The sequence below is a fragment of the Ixodes scapularis genome, unplaced genomic scaffold (genome assembly GCF_016920785.2).
Source record: "Ixodes scapularis isolate PalLabHiFi unplaced genomic scaffold, ASM1692078v2 PGA_scaffold4__175_contigs__length_147842914, whole genome shotgun sequence".
Lineage (NCBI taxonomy): Eukaryota > Metazoa > Arthropoda > Arachnida > Ixodida > Ixodidae > Ixodes > Ixodes scapularis.
Window position 1 is genome coordinate 1,572,176 of NW_024609879.1, and position 16,986 is coordinate 1,589,161.

At 44.6% G+C, this 16,986-nt stretch overlaps 1 protein-coding gene across 3 annotated transcripts in view; it reads right to left on the bottom strand.

The window, feature by feature from the left end:
• The window catches only part of LOC8053136 (unconventional myosin-IXa), a 62,982-nt gene that overhangs the window by 14,028 nt on the left and 31,968 nt on the right, over positions 1 to 16,986 (bottom strand). For 2 of the 3 annotated variants that reach the window (XM_029971915.4, XM_029971998.4), the window contains 2 exons: positions 12,943 to 13,168; positions 5,916 to 5,967 (listed from right to left, as the gene is read on the bottom strand). In XM_029971915.4, the coding sequence (XP_029827775.2) occupies positions 5,916 to 5,967; positions 12,943 to 13,168 (278 nt within the window). The remainder of the gene's footprint in view (positions 1 to 5,915; positions 5,968 to 12,942; positions 13,169 to 16,986) is intronic. The other variant, XM_029971943.3, reaches the window with a different exon arrangement.

A 16,986-nucleotide genomic window follows, 5' to 3' on the forward strand; every position in this document is an offset into this window, starting at 1 on the left:
CCCCACTTCTCCCCAACGTAGAAACTCTTGCCCACTACAGGAGGTGCACACACCATCTTCACTCAAAGGAGGCAACAAAATGCAGCACCTGCTCTGAAACTCATCTTGTGCCCCCGTAGCTGTGCTGTACTCGAAAAATCGCGGGCTAAAGGGCAACGCAAAGATTACCTTTTTGCGTTGCCTTTCTTCCCAAAACTCAGAATATGGAGATCTTCAAAGATTCATAGATCGTTCGAAAAACTTGTAGTAATTCCCTTACCGTTTTTATATAAAAAAAATAATAAACAAGCAGCGTTTATGGTACTGAAAGTACTACAGTTTAGAAAAGTTGTGCTTTACTTTAAGTAAATTTTCTGAGCATGTACTTCTATTTTTCGAGGAAAGTAAAACTCCCAAATTCAATGTACATTCCTCAAATTTGAAAAAAAGCAAATGGCGGTATCGTTGTGTGAAAACGCGCTCTTTCGAGACGTCATCTGGTCATTTCTTTGAGTGAAGTAATGGTGGCTGTAAGACCGATGGAAATAAGTGCCTTATAATTATAATGCAATTAAATGCAAAGGTGCAAGCGAGCTGGACAAGAATGACGAAAGTAATCCCTGGAGAAGGGGAACAAGAGGGACAAAGGACAAACATAAATCTCCAAACACAGCTAGGTGACTGGTGCTCACCAGTCACCTAGCTGTGTTTGGAGATTTATGTTCGTCCTTTGTCCCTCTTGTTCCCCTTCTCCAGGGATTACTTTCGTCGTGCCTTATAAGTTGATTGTGTCAAATAGCCCGTCAGTGAGAGTAAAACAACTACTCTGCGGCGACTTGACCTTATACAATATTTGCTGCCATTTCCGTAAAAAACTGATGCACTTCAAATTACCCCTGGAGCAATGCATGCCAGTTAAAAAAACACAGTATAGAGAATGAAAGGGAATCATAAAAGATAGTGTTAAAAGTGCTTGTGCTTTACAGTGAAATATGTTGATATAAGTTACTTCAAGTACATTGCACCCGCTGTACTTACTACTTTACTTGAAGTACATAACCTCTCATTTACTTTGTACTTTACTTAAGTCCTTTTAAGATGTACTTTATGCAACATTGTAAGCAAGCAAACACAGTCTAAAAAATCAAGCTCAGACAGTGCTAAACCTAAAAGCACAAAATACACATTCCCAGTACATCATTGACCAAACAAACAAGTACAAAACAACTAGGCATGCAGAAGCAGAACCAGGTATTAAAGGGGTTATGACACAAAAATTAAACGGATAGATTATTCTTGAAATGGAATGCTCATAGGCTACTTAGTATGTACACCAAGTGACGCAATTTTTAGAGCTCTGATAATTGCAAAATTCAATTTACGAATTTTTATAATTTTCATCTGGCGACCAGGCAACACTGCTCAAGTTAGTCACACCATGGTGTCCATAAACCACGTGACCATGACCCCTCTCTCATTCTAGGCGCCCCCATGATCGCCCAAGCTCTTCTCGTCGCGGTACGAACAAAACCGCTCAAACAGCTCGGTAAACTGAAAACTATTCTCGCTCTCGCCCCCCGGCCAGTTGGCCTTCCAGCCTGCATGCGCCAGCGAGACATTCCCGGACGACGGTGACCCCGGCGAACTCGTCGTCGCTGGAGCTCGTCGCCAGCGGGTCGCAGTCAAAATGAACAGCTTCCAACGTCCCTTGATAGCAATCACTCTCATCGCTGCTGCGATCAATGTCGAACACTTCGACAAGGCGATCGATGTTGTAGACGTAATCGTCAGAGACCGGATGCTGGAAACGTGGAAGGTAAACGAGGAAGCTGAGGCTCGATACGCCAAGAGAGCCAAGACTGTGAGTGCGTGCAAGGAGGCACCGCGCTGGAGGCTGGCTACGTCATCAGCCTCCAGGTCCGCCCGGATCTGCCCCTCCGAGGGGCCCGCATATAAATCGATTTATCCACGAAATTATAGCGCCTTTTTCAAAACAATTTTAGCAGGATTATGGGAACATACAATGGGTCCTAGCAGTATAGTTATGTAATATTTTATTTTTGGCGTGTCATAACCCCTTTAAAGCATTTCTGTGAAAAAAACAAGCTGATTCACATTTGGTTAGCACAATTTCGCTAACGGATCAAAACCTCTGTACGTTCTCTTTACCATAAAAAAACATAAAAGTAACTTCAAAAGTAATTCGCTACTTTTTTAGAGTAATTAGTAATTTTTTCAATTACTTTCTATTTGGGTAATTTCTGCTCTACTCAAATTACTTTTAACATCAATACTCAGTAACTTAACTTAAATTACTTTTTTTTGAGTAACTTGTACATGTCTGACTAAAACTCCCTAATATCCGTGGATCGAAAAGAATGGTCGCCTCATGCAAATGACCGTTTGTGCGGCAAGCACCTTCTTGAAGGCAAGTGCGGCTTCCCTTTCAATCTCCGTCCCGAGGCTTGCTTATGTGCAGGGAACCGTCTGATCGAGACTACCCGGATTTTGTTCCCACGGTGTTGGCGCACAAACCACCGGCCCAGCGCTCGTCGGAAACTCTCTACGCCCGTGCTGTCAAGCAGAAGGGGATTGGCGACAGAGCGGCAGTGTTGTAGGCGTTACCGAAAAAAAGTAACAAAATACGTTACTCATTACTTGCAAACAAAAGGTACACGTTACCGATCTAAGTTACCTAAAAATAAAAGGAACGCGTTACCGCCACCGATATAAAGTAATGCACGTTACTTCTGCGTTACTTTTTTTAAAAGGGGACACTGGCTAGAGGTCGAACTTCTTAACTACTCAAGTGACTGGAACGAAATTTAGAGGGGAGATTTAACGACAGATGTAGGTGTACTGTGCAAACTTTCAGCTCTCCAGGACAACTTTACACACCTGCATAAGATGTGTCACTCTTTGTTAAGAAATCCATGATATGCAAATGAAGCTATCAAGCACCATTTTGACTGCTAGAATATAAAGTGGGGGATGTGGCACTTCGGGCGATCTAGTTTTTATAACTCAAATGTAAATATTTCAGGAAGAGTTATTACCTCAAAATATGAGATGCAAATCTGTCTTATGTCAATTTTTGAAAACTTAGTTTTTTTTTTATCACCGAGGACTTCAACTTAAAACAAAATAAAGTAGATAGTCCAATTCTCCAGTAAATTTCAGTTCAGAAACTTCTTGGTTGTGGTATCAGAACACTTTCACCTTCGAACAAAAGATTCCTTCGTATGAAATTTGCAGCAAAAAGTGGAACTGAGAAAAAAGCATTCAAACATTGAGCTCCTTTACTTTGTTACTGTCTCACAATATGTTGAAAATATTTTATATCAACGTAAATATTGGGCGCATGGTTATCAAATTTCGTGTAAGGGTGTATAATTAGTTTCTAAAACTGAAAACATCAAAACTGGAAAATGAATTCTTTCAAAAAAATAAAAAATTTAGGCCCATGTCTCCCCTTAAATATATGATTTAACACATTTTAATGTTTTGATGATACATGTATGCATAAGCTCATATATCAAGAAACATGTTCATGCAGAAACTGAACATAATTACTTTATCTCTTTCTACGGTTTCACCTAATACGAGAAAAAACGCAAAGAAAACACAGAAAACTCAGAAATTCACAGGGCTTGACGACTAAAAACACACAAAAAAAATGAAGTGTAATTTTTTTAAGACATGGGAAGTAGTAACGAGTAACGTAACCAGGTTACTGGAAATAGTAACGTAAGTATGTTACCCGTTACTGTGTCGAAAAAGTAACGAGTAGGTTACTACGTTACTGAAAAAAATAACGCGTCCCTGGTAACGCCGTTACTTGTAACGTGTAATTGCCAAGACTGTAGAGCAGACAAATCATTACTGCTTGTCATGCCTTGTGGTCACGAGGGTAGAAAAAATATCATACCTGGACTCGAAGACGCTGTGTGTATTTAATCAATTAATACATAAATGCACTTCCGCAGACCCACACTCCGCCGATTCCGCCGGCAGTGCGGAAACCAACTCGAAGTAATCGTAGGCCTCGAGAGACTTGTACACCTGCACCCTATCGGCCGTGAACTGGCTTGGGAAAAGAACTAAATAAACGAAGACATGAGCCATCGACTTCGGTGGCAGCAACTTCACGCCCGAAGTCCGGCAGGCCTTGTTTACGGCGTATGGATCCTTGAAGGCAACGCCGTCCACGCACAGCTTGCGTCAATGCCGCTGCCATTCAGGCTCGGGTAGTGAGCTCAAATAGTCGGGCATAGCATACGACATACGTTGTCAGGAAATATGACGCAGAAATAAAGCTAGAGGCGTCCCTGCAACGTCAACACCGAGCGCACGCCATAAAACGCAATGGCGAAAACACTGAGAGCCTGGCCGCTTTTGGCCACCTAGCTTCCGCGCATGTGCGGCCTTGCGGCTGTGTTGGTAAGTCGGTCCATATCTTCAATACCTCAGATTTCCTATCGCTTAGAGAATTCTCGTGGACTACTATCTATTCCTTGCTTTAAAATTTCTCCCCTGCAGCTGTTTATCAACCATTAGAACAAATTAGCAGAGACTGTAGTTAATCATATCTGACATTTCAAAATTCTGGGAAGTATTTTCCACTTTTTACGAATCCCAATTTACTTCTTTGGTTATTCCTTCTCATGTTTCTACTTTTTGAGCCATGATGGCCCCCTTAAGTAAACCCCCCTTGTGGGAATTAAAGGGACAATAAAATGAAATACAGTTTGGTCTCAATTATGATCAGAGTACAAAAGACAGCTGCTACAGCGAGGGTTCCGACTTTAACCTCTAAACTCCAAAAGAGAACTCTCGAGACTGTCTCACCCCAAGTGGTACTTATGTGGTAATCAAGAAACACTGATTTCTTAACTAACCTTTCCTTCAAAGTTTGAACCAAGGGTTGATGATATATCACCGCGCAGTGTTCTCCCCAAATATTATAGAGATCTGGATATCTGACGATTTCCAGGGTGTTGGGGGGAGGAGGAAGAAAGGACAATTGCTGCAACTTTTGGTCTTCTCAGCACTCTCTGTTGCACAGCAGTAATTTCGTTTGCAGGGCAGTTCCATTGCATAGTGCCACACAAATCTGCCAATTGCAACAATTTGAGGTGTCATGCATTTTCAAGATCAATATTGTTTTGTTCAGCTAAGGTAAAATATAGAGGTAGGTTGGACGCAGTAAAGGTGGTTCATCAGCCAGACTGGTGGGCGGCAAAACCACCCAGTGTGGGGAGAACCCTGATAACAGACCTTGCTTGCCTACATGCCCCGCTTCAAGGTGAAACCTTATCAGAAAGTCTCCCTTACCTGGCCTGCCCCACATGAATTAGCTCTTACAACAAACACATTTTGGAGAACAGAGCAGTTTGAAATAAGTGGCTTTATGCATGCTTCCTAAACCAAAATATTCTTGAGCAGATACTACTCAAGTCTTTCAGAAAACCTTTCCGAGTTGTATTCGGTTCTGGAAGGTGTAGACTCAGGTTGCGTCATTACTGTTATCTACATTTTTTTTTTATCTATGTCGCACCATAGCCACATGACACATAGTGACACTAGCCAACGTGACCGTCACATGATATCAGCTCACGCGATGTCATGATGTCACACAGTGGTTTCGTGCGACGTCATGCAACTCTGCAACTCCGACATTACGTCGCACAACATCACGTCCCATTGTGCCATCACACAATGCCATTATGTGACATGACCCACCCGAAGTTTGTAACTTTTAGTGACGCTCTAGACTTGGAACCCAGCTCATCAAAGCATTCTGTTCTAAAGTAATCCAGAGAGTAGAGTAGGATTAGAAAAGTGCCCAATAGGCAGCTCTCTGCTCAAACTAAAAAAGAGCAGTTTACAGAGAACTGCCAAAAACAAAGCAACCAGAGAAAAGAATCGTGGCCTACCCTGGGAGGTTCTGGGCAGTTCTCGTCTGCAACTTCGCTTTGGTGCTTGGTCCTGCAAAGACGAAGGTGATGTTGGAATGGCCTCACAAATGTCTGCCACAGATTCTGCAGCTCGGAGCAATCATCATTTCAACGAGCAGCGATTGCTCGATGCAACAATGTTTAAGAAACTGCCAGCTTATCAGAAACTGTTCAAGCAGCGCTGCTTTAATACACATTGTGGGTTGCACAGCTCTATGCACGGCGTAAGAAGACTGAGGCGAAGTAACGCCGTCTCTGGAGGCATCAAACTTTCGTGCCCGTTTCTCATGCGCGCCACACCAGGTGGCGCCACAATCGTTGAGGTCAACAACGTCCATCCGCTATGTGCGGAGTGAAACACTTAGCAACTGCAGCGAAGCTTTGCATGTATTGAACGTGACATTTAAACTTGGCACTTTTTAAGTGGCGGGGGTATTTCTGGCATTTTAAGAGCTATTGACCGTTTAAATGAATAAATAAATTCATAAATAAAGGGCCTTTTGCCGATATTACTTTTAACGAACGTTTGTGCGTATGGCACATCCTTTCTTTTTTCCTGAAGTAAGAAACACATACCACTAGGCTGTGAAATGGTAAACATTGGAGTGTATATGCTGCAGGCCCTCGGATTTAAGAGCACTATTGTTTTTTTTTTAAATACAAGAAAAGATAAAATACAAGTCTTTGGCATACCCTTTAAGAGATATAATACCTATATATTCATGGATTACACTTAAGCATACTGTAAACTGCTTTATTTTCGCAGGCTCGATATTTCGCGAATTCAGCGATGTGTGGTATTCAGGCATATTTCATAAATCCAGGTTGTACGATACTGTAGCAAACAAACGGGTGACATCATCAGCACAGAAGAGCAACGTGCACCAACGCACACACAGCAAACGAGGCAGGAGTCACGCACCACAAGCTTCGATGGAACACGTCTAGCTGCAACCCAGGCTCTGTTCGCCTACCTTGAACATTATCTCGGACTGGCCCGTTTGTAAATATCTCCGTAAAATATGTAAGTAACAAGTGTGTCAGCAAAAGAAGCCTCTTAGTATGTTGACTACAGTATGTATTCGTTGCCATGGGGAAACCTATTCACGGCATCCATTTTTCCCAATATTATTAAAGTTCCTAAATTAACGAAAATGAGGTCTCGCAAAAAGTAAGTCGTTTACAGTACATAAAAAGTGCTTTCGGGTGGTGTGCTACTTTTTTAATGCAAAAGCATTAATTGTCTCATGGAGGAGCGAGCCGATGTCATCAGTTTGAAGCTCGAAAACGGCACCTAGTTTCCATGATCCCGAAATCCCATTGGCTGGCACGCGGCGATGAGGCTCCTATTCGCTGCTGCGTGCATCAGTTTCAACGACTGCCGCCAGATGGCACTGCGTGTCCGTGCCGCCAGCGCGCCGATAAAACTAACCGCCGCAACCCCGTGCCACTACAGGCCCCGTGCCAGTTAAAACGGACACGTTAGTGCGTGCTCAGAGGCTTCTGCTCGTCTCGCTGCCGACCAACATTGCGCCGCCTCTAGCATCCACATCGTCGGACATTCATGCTTTTGCATTCACAACTCATAAGAAATGCTTGGGTGTGTTCAGACTTTTTATGGTGCGATTAAGCCAAAACAGTATATTAAAGCTCCGCAATGGAATTGACCTGCTGAGAACTCGCTGAACTTTAGTTCCTGTGCACAAATGCAATGAGACAGACATGGCAGATATAAACGTCGGGCACATTGAAGAATTTGGTTAGTCTACAAAGTACCCTTTCTTATTACTTACCGAAACCAGGTGGAGTTCCGCCCAAATGTTTACGTATAAGATACAAGTTTCCATATGTGGAATTTGTTTATTTTACAGAAAACTAATTTGTTAACATAATTTACAAAAGCACTTTAGAAAAGAGCAACATTTGACAAAGAAAAACATTAAAAATAGTATTTACAAAAAAGTAAGTAGGTACGCATAACGATAAAAAAAGCTTGAACATTACTAGAGAATTAATTAGGCAGACATTCTACCAATTTCTTTCTCAAACGTTTGCCTTATTAAACCTGTCCGGCTCTTCAATAATTTTTGGCTGTTCCAGGAGAGGTGGTCTACTGCACTACCCTTGAGAGCTTGCACAGATTTTGAGTTTTGTCACCCTGAACAAGTTTAAGCAATACTGACGCATTCGCATCGCAACATAGTAATGCAGAATTTGCACCATGATACCCACTTTATGTTCGTGGCAAGGCAACGACAAGTGGAAATTGTCCAGGACATACTGAATGGTTATGTCGTACGCTTGCTTGTCACTTGCGTCTTTCTGGAATGCTTTTCTCGTTTCTTGCAAACAGGGCAACACTGGGATGCAGCAGCCCCCCTCGCATCTCGCAAACTACTGGAGCTGCTCCAGGTCTTGTGCCCGAAGCAGTTTTAGTTGTCACTGTGGACGTTAGTCCAGTCTTGCACGTTGGGCAGCCCGTGTCTTTTTAGCAGTTTCTTGCAGAGAAACCCCGCTACATAATAAATTATGCACTTTGTGACAGTGGCTGATGCAGGTACACGATCATACACAGCCTCACCTCCAATCTCATCTTGGACACAACCGTTAAGCTTCCTTTTCAGTTTCTCTAGTCGTGACTCACAAAGGACATCTTCCTTAAACTTTGTTGTCAAGTCGGACAAGCTTAGCAGACGCAGCTCTTCACTAGTATCAACCTGACAATTTCCTTACTTTACGAGGCTGTAAATAGAAAGAATTTTATGCAGTTGTAAGATGGTAGGCATGCAGGGATGTTTGTTGCGTCCACCTGCCTAATGTACGATACCAAAAAATATTTCAAGCACATTGTGGTTAAACGTTGCGGTTAACCCATACTTGAAACCACATTTGGTCAACAGATACTCGGAAAGACGTTGAGAGAATGGCCACTCGCAGTCCCTTGGTAGTTCATTCGGATAGAAAGTTGAAAGCAAATTCTTCCTGCCTTCAGTTCTTTCTCGCAATCATTGAGCATTCAAGTATGCCACAAATCCCTGCAACCGAAACTTGAGACCTTCTTTTGGGTGCTTACGATTCAATGCATCAAAAAGGTTATTCATTCGCTGTAAAGTCAACTGTGCCTTTCACATTTTCGAGTCCCGCCACTCCCGCATTAGAGTAAAATTCTAGACCCTTAGCAACACCGAGGCCGAACACCCGAGTTGCAAGCTTGACTCATGTTTTTGGTGTTTGTAGGGTATAAATGAAGAAAGGACAGTTTTGGGCAAGCCCTCGCCCGGCCATCAGCCTTAGTACCTTCAACATCGAGCATGTCATTGTGCGACCAGAAGACACCAGCACCATTCACACAAAGCACTTTCTGCTTCCAAAGGTGATTCCCTACACATTTGTAAGGTGCGGTTCTTCACAAGCAGGATTGGCAAAGCTATTCTTTGTACGGTCACACCAAACTGTTTTCACATTGATTGGTTCGTCGCAGCACCGTCGCACACAATTGCATCCACAAATCTGCCGGCATCCTCAAGCGGGACAACAGCCCTTGGATGAGCTGTGCCAACACATTTCCTTTTGGAGGGCTACAACTGGCAAAAACTGCAACAGGCTGCGACTGAGTGAAATGCAGACACTAGCCCATGGCTCGCTAGTTGGATCGGTGTTTCCACTTCTATTCCAAAGTCGGCGTGGCCTGTATAGGTCAAAGTCATTGCATTCACCCTCATCTCCTTTCGAACGTTGATCTCGTCAAATGCAAGAATCCCATGCCTCTTGAAACTACGGTATTTACTCGAATCTAGGCCGAGAGTTTTTATAAAAAAATAAAAATCGTAGCTCGGGGGTCGGCCTAGAAACGAAAATGCAGCTCACGCCTAACACCACTTCACGGGAATGCCAACTACCGAAACCGAAACTGCCGAGTCTATTCGTCGCTGTAGAGCCGCGCCGCTTCATGTTTCAGAAAGCTTTTGGTGCACGAAAACAACGAAAACAGCAGCAGCCGGTGGTCGAGTAGCCATGTCGATTTCGTGTGGAACAAACTGGCATATGTTTCAGGAACGCTTAATTCTATTCTTGACGAGAAAAATAATTGGAATACACGTTCTTGGTCCGTTCCGTTTCCCAAAAAACGTGCCGGGTTACACATACCTTTTAATAGAGTTTGTTTTGTGCCCATCGAATATGACTTTCCACTCCTTTACCACAGTTTCTAGAAACCCCCTGCAACTTACAGGGGACTTTAAGCACTGCGGCTAGACACTTTTTTTTGGAGCCTCAGGAGCGGTGGCTAGGAGCAATCCTGCGGTCGATGACGTGACCAAGGATTTTTGCGAAGGACATTCACGCAATTTTCCGGAGATGTTCTCACTAAAAGCCGTCACTGTGAAAGGTTGCGTTACAAGTCCAAAGTCGAGCTGGAATCGGCCAGTATATCCACCTTTTCTCGTACTAGCCTGCCGCTTCCTCTGTGAGAGCAGGTCTCAACTTGGCAGATTTTAAAATAAAGAAGTACTCATTGTCAAGTGGCCAGTGACTTTATTCTACGAAGCACTGACGCAACTAGTCCACGATTATTCCTTATCTTAGTCTACTGGACTGTATACTACTGTCTCATCCTACGATAGAAAAAGCCCGATGATAAGCTAGCTAGAGACCACACGGTATATGGCTCTCAGACGTTTAAGTGGCGCGCGATATGGCCATCGTAGGGCGAAATGAGAGCCCTTAAACCAGCTTCCGAACAAGCCCACTTGAGCCACACTGCTGCTCAACCTCCAAATTGCGGGATTTTTCGTCTTCTAGGAACAACGATCCGTGAAAAAGCAAATTTTGTTGACTGAGCGATCCGACACAGCAACTAGAGCTTGGGATGCGGCCAGTTGCGCCCACTCTGCACGGGGCAACAAAGCAATCGAGGCCACCAGACTTTCTGATAATGGCGTGTCATTTGGCTAAACGTAACCAGAGTCCTCAGATACAATACTGGTCAGGAAACTTGGGTCAAAGTTGGGTACAGGGACAAACACTACCGCTGGGAGTGCCACTGGCCTGGAGGCAGCGTTTTGACTCGGCCACACCACCCTTCAGTGAACCACCCCGGATTCGTGACTACGAGCAGCTTTCAGAAAACTATTTCTCATACACCAACATTCTTTTATGTCTGCAACTGATCACTCTAATCAGGTACCAGTCATTCTTTATTAGTCTCTAATAGGACACCCTAGAAACCAACTTAGTTTATTTGTTTACAAACAAAACCATGTTTTTGCAAGCGAAGAGCCACGCAACTGAGCGTACGGGTTCGCAGTGCCTCCACTTGATGGCACTACTCGCGGCGCTGAAGCTTAACGGTGATAGCGGAGTTGAAGATTTGTGTCGAGGCAGGCGGAGGAAAAAAGAATGATGTTATTTTGGGGAACGTTGCAGAAAGAGAAGTTTGATCAGTTGACTCAGTGTACAGAGCCAAAGACGCTTACTGTATTTACTAGCATAATGAACGCACCCCATAATAAATGCAGCATCCACATTGGGTATCAATATTTTTCTTTTTTTCCCCTCGCGTAACAAACTCATTTCCAATTTTAATTTCTGTGAGAATCGAATTACATCACTCTTCTAGCCACCGAGTCAATTTTCTTTTGCCGCCAAGTGGCCAGGCCAAGCTGAGCCAAGCTGAGCATAGCAGTACATAATGGCTGCAAATGTGTAGTTGCAAAACTGATCAACAGTAAAATCGAGCAGCCAGCACACCTAACAAAGCTGGGGTCAAGGAATTGCACAGCGCCGGACATGCTTCAACCATCGGATGCATCGATGTCGACAGACACGCCGTCGTCCGATTTTGGACAGTGAAATAGTGAAACTGGTTAGTCCTAAGAATGGTTGTGTCGATCTATATCCTCAGCTAGTTTCGTACTGCGCTTATCCTTCGGCAAATGGCACGCCGAAAAAGCACTAAAAAAGGTCACGACTAGCCACAGGTGTCTCCGTCAGTGGAGACATGCCACAGTACCCAGCCGCATCATATTAGCAGCTATAATGACATTTGCGCAAAGTGTGCAAATGCAAAAGCTTTTAGAGCCATATTTAAGGCGCAAAACTAATTTGTAGTTGGCATCCGCGGCAGCCGTCGCGGGTCACATGGGAGGCCTGTGCGCCATCGCGCTGCACCGCCGCCGCACGCTGAACGTGGTGCGCCGCCGGTTCAATGCGTTTCCCCACACTGCCGGCGGTGCCGTGCAAGTTTGTCTGACCGCCATCATCTGACCGGCACACAGGTCTATCACGTCTGCTCGTGCTTTTTCCGGAGCTTCCTTTGGTCTCTCAAAGTTACTTATTAATCTTCTTTTTTTGTTGCACTTGAAACCAAGATGAATAAGTAACTTTTAGAGACCATAGGAAGCTTCAGAAAAAGCGGAAGCACCACGTGACAAATTGCAGCCAGTCATGCAATAAATAGCAGCCGCTTTTCTGCAGTGCCTGTGGGCGCCAACTACAAATTCGTATCGCTCCATAAATATAGCTCTAAAAATTTCTTTTTCTTTGTGAATTCGCTTTACGACTTCCTTTTCCCAACCAGGCTGTTCGAAAAATATTTTTTCCTTCACACGTGTCCTTTAAATTTTTAGGTTCCTATTGTAAATGACCAAAGTGAAGAGGTTTTTAATATATTTTGTACTAATTTGTCACTTTATTACCCGTGGATTTTTTTAACGCAATACTTTTTTATTGGTATCTCTAGTTAAGAATTGATACGAGTTTCAATTTATCTTTACCGTCGTTGGCTTTTGAGGTTGGGCTGCGCGACTTTACTAGAATCGATCGGTTCGTTCGCGATTTTATTAGCAACCTTTATTTTTTTGTGCTCCGGTGCTTCGTATAATACACTGTATAACCACCTCTCGCAACGGCCCGGGTTAACGGTATCAATAAATAAATAAATAATAGTGAACAGACGAGGCATCCCATCCCCGCAGCATAGCCTATTGAGTGGCTCTAGGCAGCCCACCTCTTGCAGGGGGTCAGCCCGGGCGGGTCCTGCTGCATGGCGGTCCTCCGCTTGAGCAGGGGCGGGCCGCGCGGGGAGCAGTCCAGGGACAACAGCTCCAGGGGAGTGTCGGGGCTCCCCACGGGATCACGCGGGACCGGGGTGCAGGAACCGGGTGCGGCGCCCTCCGCCATGCTGCCTCGGCGCAGAGGCACCAAGTTGCGCAGGTTGCACAGCAACGCCGCTGCTTCGGGAGGGAACGATTGTCGAAACAAAGGTCGCCAGACTCCACAATAAGCTCCGGAGCGTGGCTTCTCAATCTGGGTTCCCATACTTCGTTTCACCTTAAACCGCCACACTAAGCTACTTTAATGGGTAGCAAACGGCGCAGGAACACGGACAGAGTAGAAGACGAAAGACAAGCACGGCGCTGACTTACGACCGAGCTTTAATGGATTCGACGACGCGAATAAATACAAATTTTGCCCGAATTAAAAGTAAAGAAGAGAAAGAACTTTTAAAAAGCACGACACGTGTTCCTAGAGTCACCTGCGCACACTGGTGCTCTTCGATCTACCAAGAAACAAGCACTCGTTCACCAACGAGCCAAGTGACAGGACACTAACACATTCTCAGTGATGCGATTGGCCTAAGCCATTTTGGAACACCTTTCGGAGCAGCAAAACTGGCTTTTGGAGCAGATATTTTTAGAAAAATAAAAATATTTGTTTTAAGTGCTGTAGAAACGAAGGGCACTTTGTGTTCTGATGTGACGGCTGCTTGTGTTTTCACTGCTGATACGTCCCACAAGCGTACAGCGCTGTACGTGTTGCCGAGCAATTCCGAAGAACCGCTTGCCACCGTATTACTGAAGTACCAGATTTTTTTCAAAAGTAAACAAACGCTAAACGATGGATTGCAAGCGTCCCAGCTTATGTCTCTGTCGTGCAGTCATGTTCGCATGCACGTGACAGCAACTTCAGCAGGCTTGCAATTACGCATGCTTCGTCGCACGAGCGGAGGTACGTCCTATTCGATCGAAACCCCGCTCTGTCGCCAACTGATTCCGAAAATTGTATGCAAAATGTAACTGTCGAGCAACGACAAAAAACAGTCCAGTGGCGCGTGCTTGCCAGGCCGGCAAATAAGAACAAACTAAACACACACACGCACATGCTGCAAGACATCACAAGGCAGGGTCAAAATGCTCTTGGGGCGCTTTGTGCAACGACTGAACTCGAGACAAGCAAGCGCGCTGTGCGGGCTCAGCGTGCAGACATTGCCTTCTTTGCTTTAACTCACTTCTATTCACCGACTTCACTGGGGTCCCTCTTGAAAGAAAGCCCACCGAGAGAAATCTAGGCAATCAATACTTCGACACAGCAGTCAGAGTTAAAGAGGGACTTTTATAGTAACATATGCTTTAAACAAGAACAGGAATGTTGATGGACATGCAACGGTTACTTAGCTTCATTTTAGAAAGCGCCATATGTGTGGCGACATGGGGACGGCAACACCCAACGTCACGCGACCATGGTGATTGGAAGACAGGGACCAAATATAGTTTTCCCATGGCCGTTGCTTCCAGGAGCGAGTGCTTCAGCTCACAGAGTAACTCCCGCCACGCAAAAACGTGGTTTGGTTTCCCAGCATGACGGCATGTCTGGTACCAGGTATGATAGCGTCAGAGCGTCCGCACACACCCGCGTCTATCGTTGAATATATTTAAAATAAAGAAGATAAAAGATAAAAAGACACGGGAATGGTTCCATCAGCCACGCGATGCCAGAGAGCGGCTGCTGGAACGAACCCAGCGTACCACGACCCCTCGATCTCCACCGACCGAGCGTCCTCGGACCTGCAGCTCATGGGAAAAATACGAAAAAGTGGCTTCCTCAACCTCGCGGATTGAGCGTGCCCGTGTCAACGAGGGAAGACACCTGGACGTCTCAAGGTCGTCGTGGCGCTCGCAGCTAGCCGCTCATTTCGAGCTTTTTGAGGATTATCCCTGCAGGAAAAGCCGACACAAAAGAAGCCCCTGCCGTCACGTGATTTTTGGAAGAGGGTGAAAAGAGGAGGGCGCGAGGGGCATTTTCCTACCTTGCGGAATATGGTTTCGTTGGTCGGTCTTTAAGCGCTCGTTGAGACAGCGTCCTGTTTGTCTTAGTCTTCTACTCTGTCTGTGTTCCCGCACTTTGTTACCCATGAAAATGAACTACCAACTAGCCCATTAGTTAACGCTACCACACTAAACTACCTTCTGCGATAGTCTATTTACGGCCATAACTCAATATATGGGCTCTAAGCATCTAAAAAGACAAAAATTACATTCACGCAAGACTGATTTCTTTATTGGAATCCGTATTAAAGATCATTTACAGTCAACTGCCTGTACAGTCGCCCACCAATTTTTCAGGAACCGAAAAAACGTCCGAATAATGCAGCAGTCCGAAAAATCAGCAAATTGAAAAACTTGACTTTATAATTCCCAAGCGGGATTAAAAAAGCAGTAAATAGTGCCTCGCTTCAGGTTATGCATCCGCTTGCTTTTGGCCACTTCCTATTAGCTTGAGAATCGCTGCCTTCTTTTCTAGCATTATGGTTGAGTACTTCTGCGCTTCTTAACGACACATCATGGTGGCACAATGACAGATGGGGCCATGATGCCCAAGCAAGCATGGTCCGAAATCACGATTCACCGAAACGAGATGAGAGGAGCAAGTTCACGACTGCAATGGCGAAGGAACAAAGCAAAATGGTAACAACAACGATGATAATGATAGGCAGCAAGAGGAAAAAAAAAGCCATACAGCGTCACCTAGTGGTAAGACTTAGCGGTACTCAAATAGCGCTGCCAAACCAAGCCAATCCATGTGCAGCCAACATAGAATCCAAAATGGCAGCTTCTCAGTGGTGCTTCCCGCTGATCGCTCGCGACGATTTTGTCCGAAAAATCAAACTTTCGGATTTCAAGCTACCCGAAAAATCGGTTGTGAATGTCCACTATTTCTATGGAATAGGTCAAGGTTCCTCCTTTAGGTCCGAAATATTTATTTATTTATTTCAACACCCTTAGGGCCCAAAGGGCATTGCAGAGGGGGTGGGGCATATAAGAATTCACTCAAAAAGACAACATAGAAAGCAGTGATGAAAATACAAACAAATCAACAAGCATCAACAAAAGTGATTAGTTACTGCGCCTTTAAACAAATCAAGTGACAGGATAGTCACTAAAGATTCCCGAAGGTGGTTCCACTTAGAAGACGTTCTTGGTATGAAGGAGTCGTTGTAAGCTGATGTTTTACACTGAGGAATGGCAACCTTGAAACGATGATCGATGCATGAAAAAAAGTATCAGTGGTTAAGGAATAATTTACATTTTAGAAGGAAAAGTGATAAAGTTTGTAGAAACGACAGAGACGAGATATTTTTCGTTGCAAAGAAAGGAGAGGCAGAGACAAAGAGGCTTTCATGGATGATACACTGGCGGTGCGATGATAGTTACAATAAATAAAACATATTCCGCGATTTTGTAGAGCTTCTAGGTTAGTCCAAGCTCGATGAGGCGTACTCTATTTTTGATCGAACTAGAGTTTTATAAAAAAGTAACTTTAAAGATATTGGGGCTAAAGAAAAATTTCTTTTTAGATATCCGAGCATAGAGTTAGCGTTAGCAATAATATGATCAGTACGAGTTTCCCATGAATTGTTAGAAGTAATGTGGACACCAAGATATTTTGCAGCAGAGTGTTAGAAACTGAGCATGGTGAAATGGTTGTGTTCCGACATGAAACCCTCGTAGATTTACGTTTGTTAATGTTAAGAGTCATTTTCTGCAAGCTACTCCATTCAGATACAGCACACAGCATGGGCGTACCAACAGGGGGGCGCTTCCCCCCCAGTTCCCAGAGTGGGGGGGGGCAAGACATGTGTTCTGCCCCCTCTGAAACAGTCGCCACTGGGCACGGCAAACACTGGCCGGTGGCACCCAAAGGATTCCAAGGGCACCGCCCCCCGCCCCAAGGGGGGGATGTGTGGTTTGCCTCCCCACTCAAAAACAAGTTG